General features: G+C 48.7%; 1 protein-coding gene and 1 long non-coding RNA gene across 9 annotated transcripts in view; one reads left to right on the plus strand and one right to left on the minus strand.

The window, feature by feature from the left end:
• LOC116068443 (translation initiation factor IF-2-like) overlaps positions 1-1,769 on the plus strand; it is a 121,577-nt gene that overhangs the window by 46,968 nt on the left and 72,840 nt on the right. For 2 of the 8 annotated variants that reach the window (XR_004109583.1, XR_004109582.1), the window contains exon 3: positions 72-559. The exons of 5 other annotated variants lie outside the window; for them this stretch is intronic. Coding sequence is in view for 1 of the 3 variants with exons in the window: in XM_031337983.1 (XP_031193843.1) it covers positions 72-106 (35 nt within the window). In the remaining 2 variants the exon portion in view is untranslated. Of the gene's footprint in view, positions 1-71; positions 1,473-1,769 lie in introns of those variants that run through there. One more of the 8 variants, XM_031337983.1, reaches the window with a different exon arrangement.
• The window catches only part of LOC116068444, an 8,735-nt gene that overhangs the window by 6,236 nt on the left and 730 nt on the right, over positions 1-1,769 (minus strand). The gene's annotated exons all lie outside the window — the stretch shown is intronic.

Here is a 1,769-nt window from a genome sequence, read left to right on the forward strand (position 1 = left end):
ACTCCCCGCCTCCACTCCCTGTCCCACCCCCCATCCCCAGCCTGCTTTGTGACCCAGGCTTTCCCTTCTAGGTAGAGATCTACAAGAACTGAGCAGCACTCGGTAAGGGGCTGAAGAGAAGAAAGGTCTCCTCCTTGTTCCATATGCTTACCCTGCAGGGAAGGACTCACAAATGGATAACAGGAACCACTGTAGAACACAAACCAAGTGCTTCAGATGGAAGAGGGAGGAATCCTGTCAAGAGCCGGGAGAGCCGGGAGAGCTTTCTTACAGAAGGCTTTAAGAGATGTGTGGGCGTTTGCCGATGGGTATAGTGAGAAGGTATGACTGGGCCCGAGGAAATGGCCAATATATAATATCCTTCTGGGGACTCAAGAAAACACAGCTCTCCATCCCAGCCCCTGAAGATCTGACTCATTGAACCTGAAGCGGAGCCTGGATGCTGGATGCTCAGATTACTCACAGCTTCCCAGTGTGCCTCTTGCTCTGAGAGCCTCTTGTTCCGGAAGCCTTGCAGGATGGCGTTAGAGTGTCTATCCGTGGAAACGCAAAGCCTTGGGTATTACTGGGGTTTGGGAGTGGGGGCTAAGCAATGTTGTGGGAGGGACCTTGGCAGGGCCCTAAGAGACTCCCTGTGTGGATCCTGAGATCACAACTCTCATCTCTGAGGACAGCTCAGGTGTAGGGTGTTCTGATGCTTTTGCACAAAGGATAAGGGGGTACATGCCTTTAATCCCAGGCAGGCTAATCTCTCTGAGTTCAAAGCCAACCTGGTGTACAAGGCGAGTCCAGGACTGCCTGGGCTACACCGAGAAACCTTGTCTCAAGCAAACAAACAAACAAACAAACAAAAACAACAACAACAACACAAAAAAGAAAAGAAAAGTCAGGACAAGCTAAGGAACTTTACTGAGAACGTGGTTCTATCTGACTCCTGGTTCTGCAATGAGCATCTACCACAACCAACTTGCTGGCTTGTATATTAACCTCCCCCATCTTTGCCTCTGCTACTCAGGCTCCAGGGGTCTTGTCTTTCTGAGTAAGATGCAGACATCAGCCACTTCCCTGCAAATGCGTCAGCACAGGTGCCATTGGTAGGACCTCAGCATTTTTTCATTTTCTCTTTCGATGTAAAATTTACAAGCAATGAAATACACAGATTTTTTTTCTCTCAAGACAAGGTCTCTCTGTGTAGCCCTGGCTGTCCTGGAACTCACTCTGTAGACCAAGCTGGCCTGGAACTCAGAAATCCACCTCCCTCTGCCTCCCAAGTGCTGGACAGATTCTTAAGTTCTGTATTCATTGTGTTAAGACATCTCAGGCTAGCCAGATGGGTCAGCAGGTGAAGGAGCCTGCTGCCAAGCCTGATGATTTGGCTCCATCTCTGGGGTGGGCATGGTGGAAGCAGAGAACGGACTCTCGCAAAGTGTCCCCTGCCCTGCACACATGCATATGTAGTACACACACACACACACTCACGAAATAAAATGTAATTTAAAAAAGCCAAAGTAATTTGTACCACAGACAGATTTACCAGACTTACCCCTAGCCAACCAGGCCCTAATCTTTCCTGTTATAGTTCCTTCTAAAACATTATAGGAATGGCATCATATTGAGCTGTGTGTGGTAGCGCCCATCTTTAATCTCAACGTTCAGAAAGCTGAGGCAGAAAAGACATGAGTCCAAGTCCAGCCTTAGCTTGAGGAAGAGAAGCAGAGAGAGCGAGAGAGAGAGAGAGAGAGAGAGAGAGAGAGAGAGAGAGAGAGAGA

The sequence above is a fragment of the Mastomys coucha genome, unplaced genomic scaffold (genome assembly GCF_008632895.1).
Source record: "Mastomys coucha isolate ucsf_1 unplaced genomic scaffold, UCSF_Mcou_1 pScaffold22, whole genome shotgun sequence".
Taxonomy (NCBI): domain Eukaryota; kingdom Metazoa; phylum Chordata; class Mammalia; order Rodentia; family Muridae; genus Mastomys; species Mastomys coucha.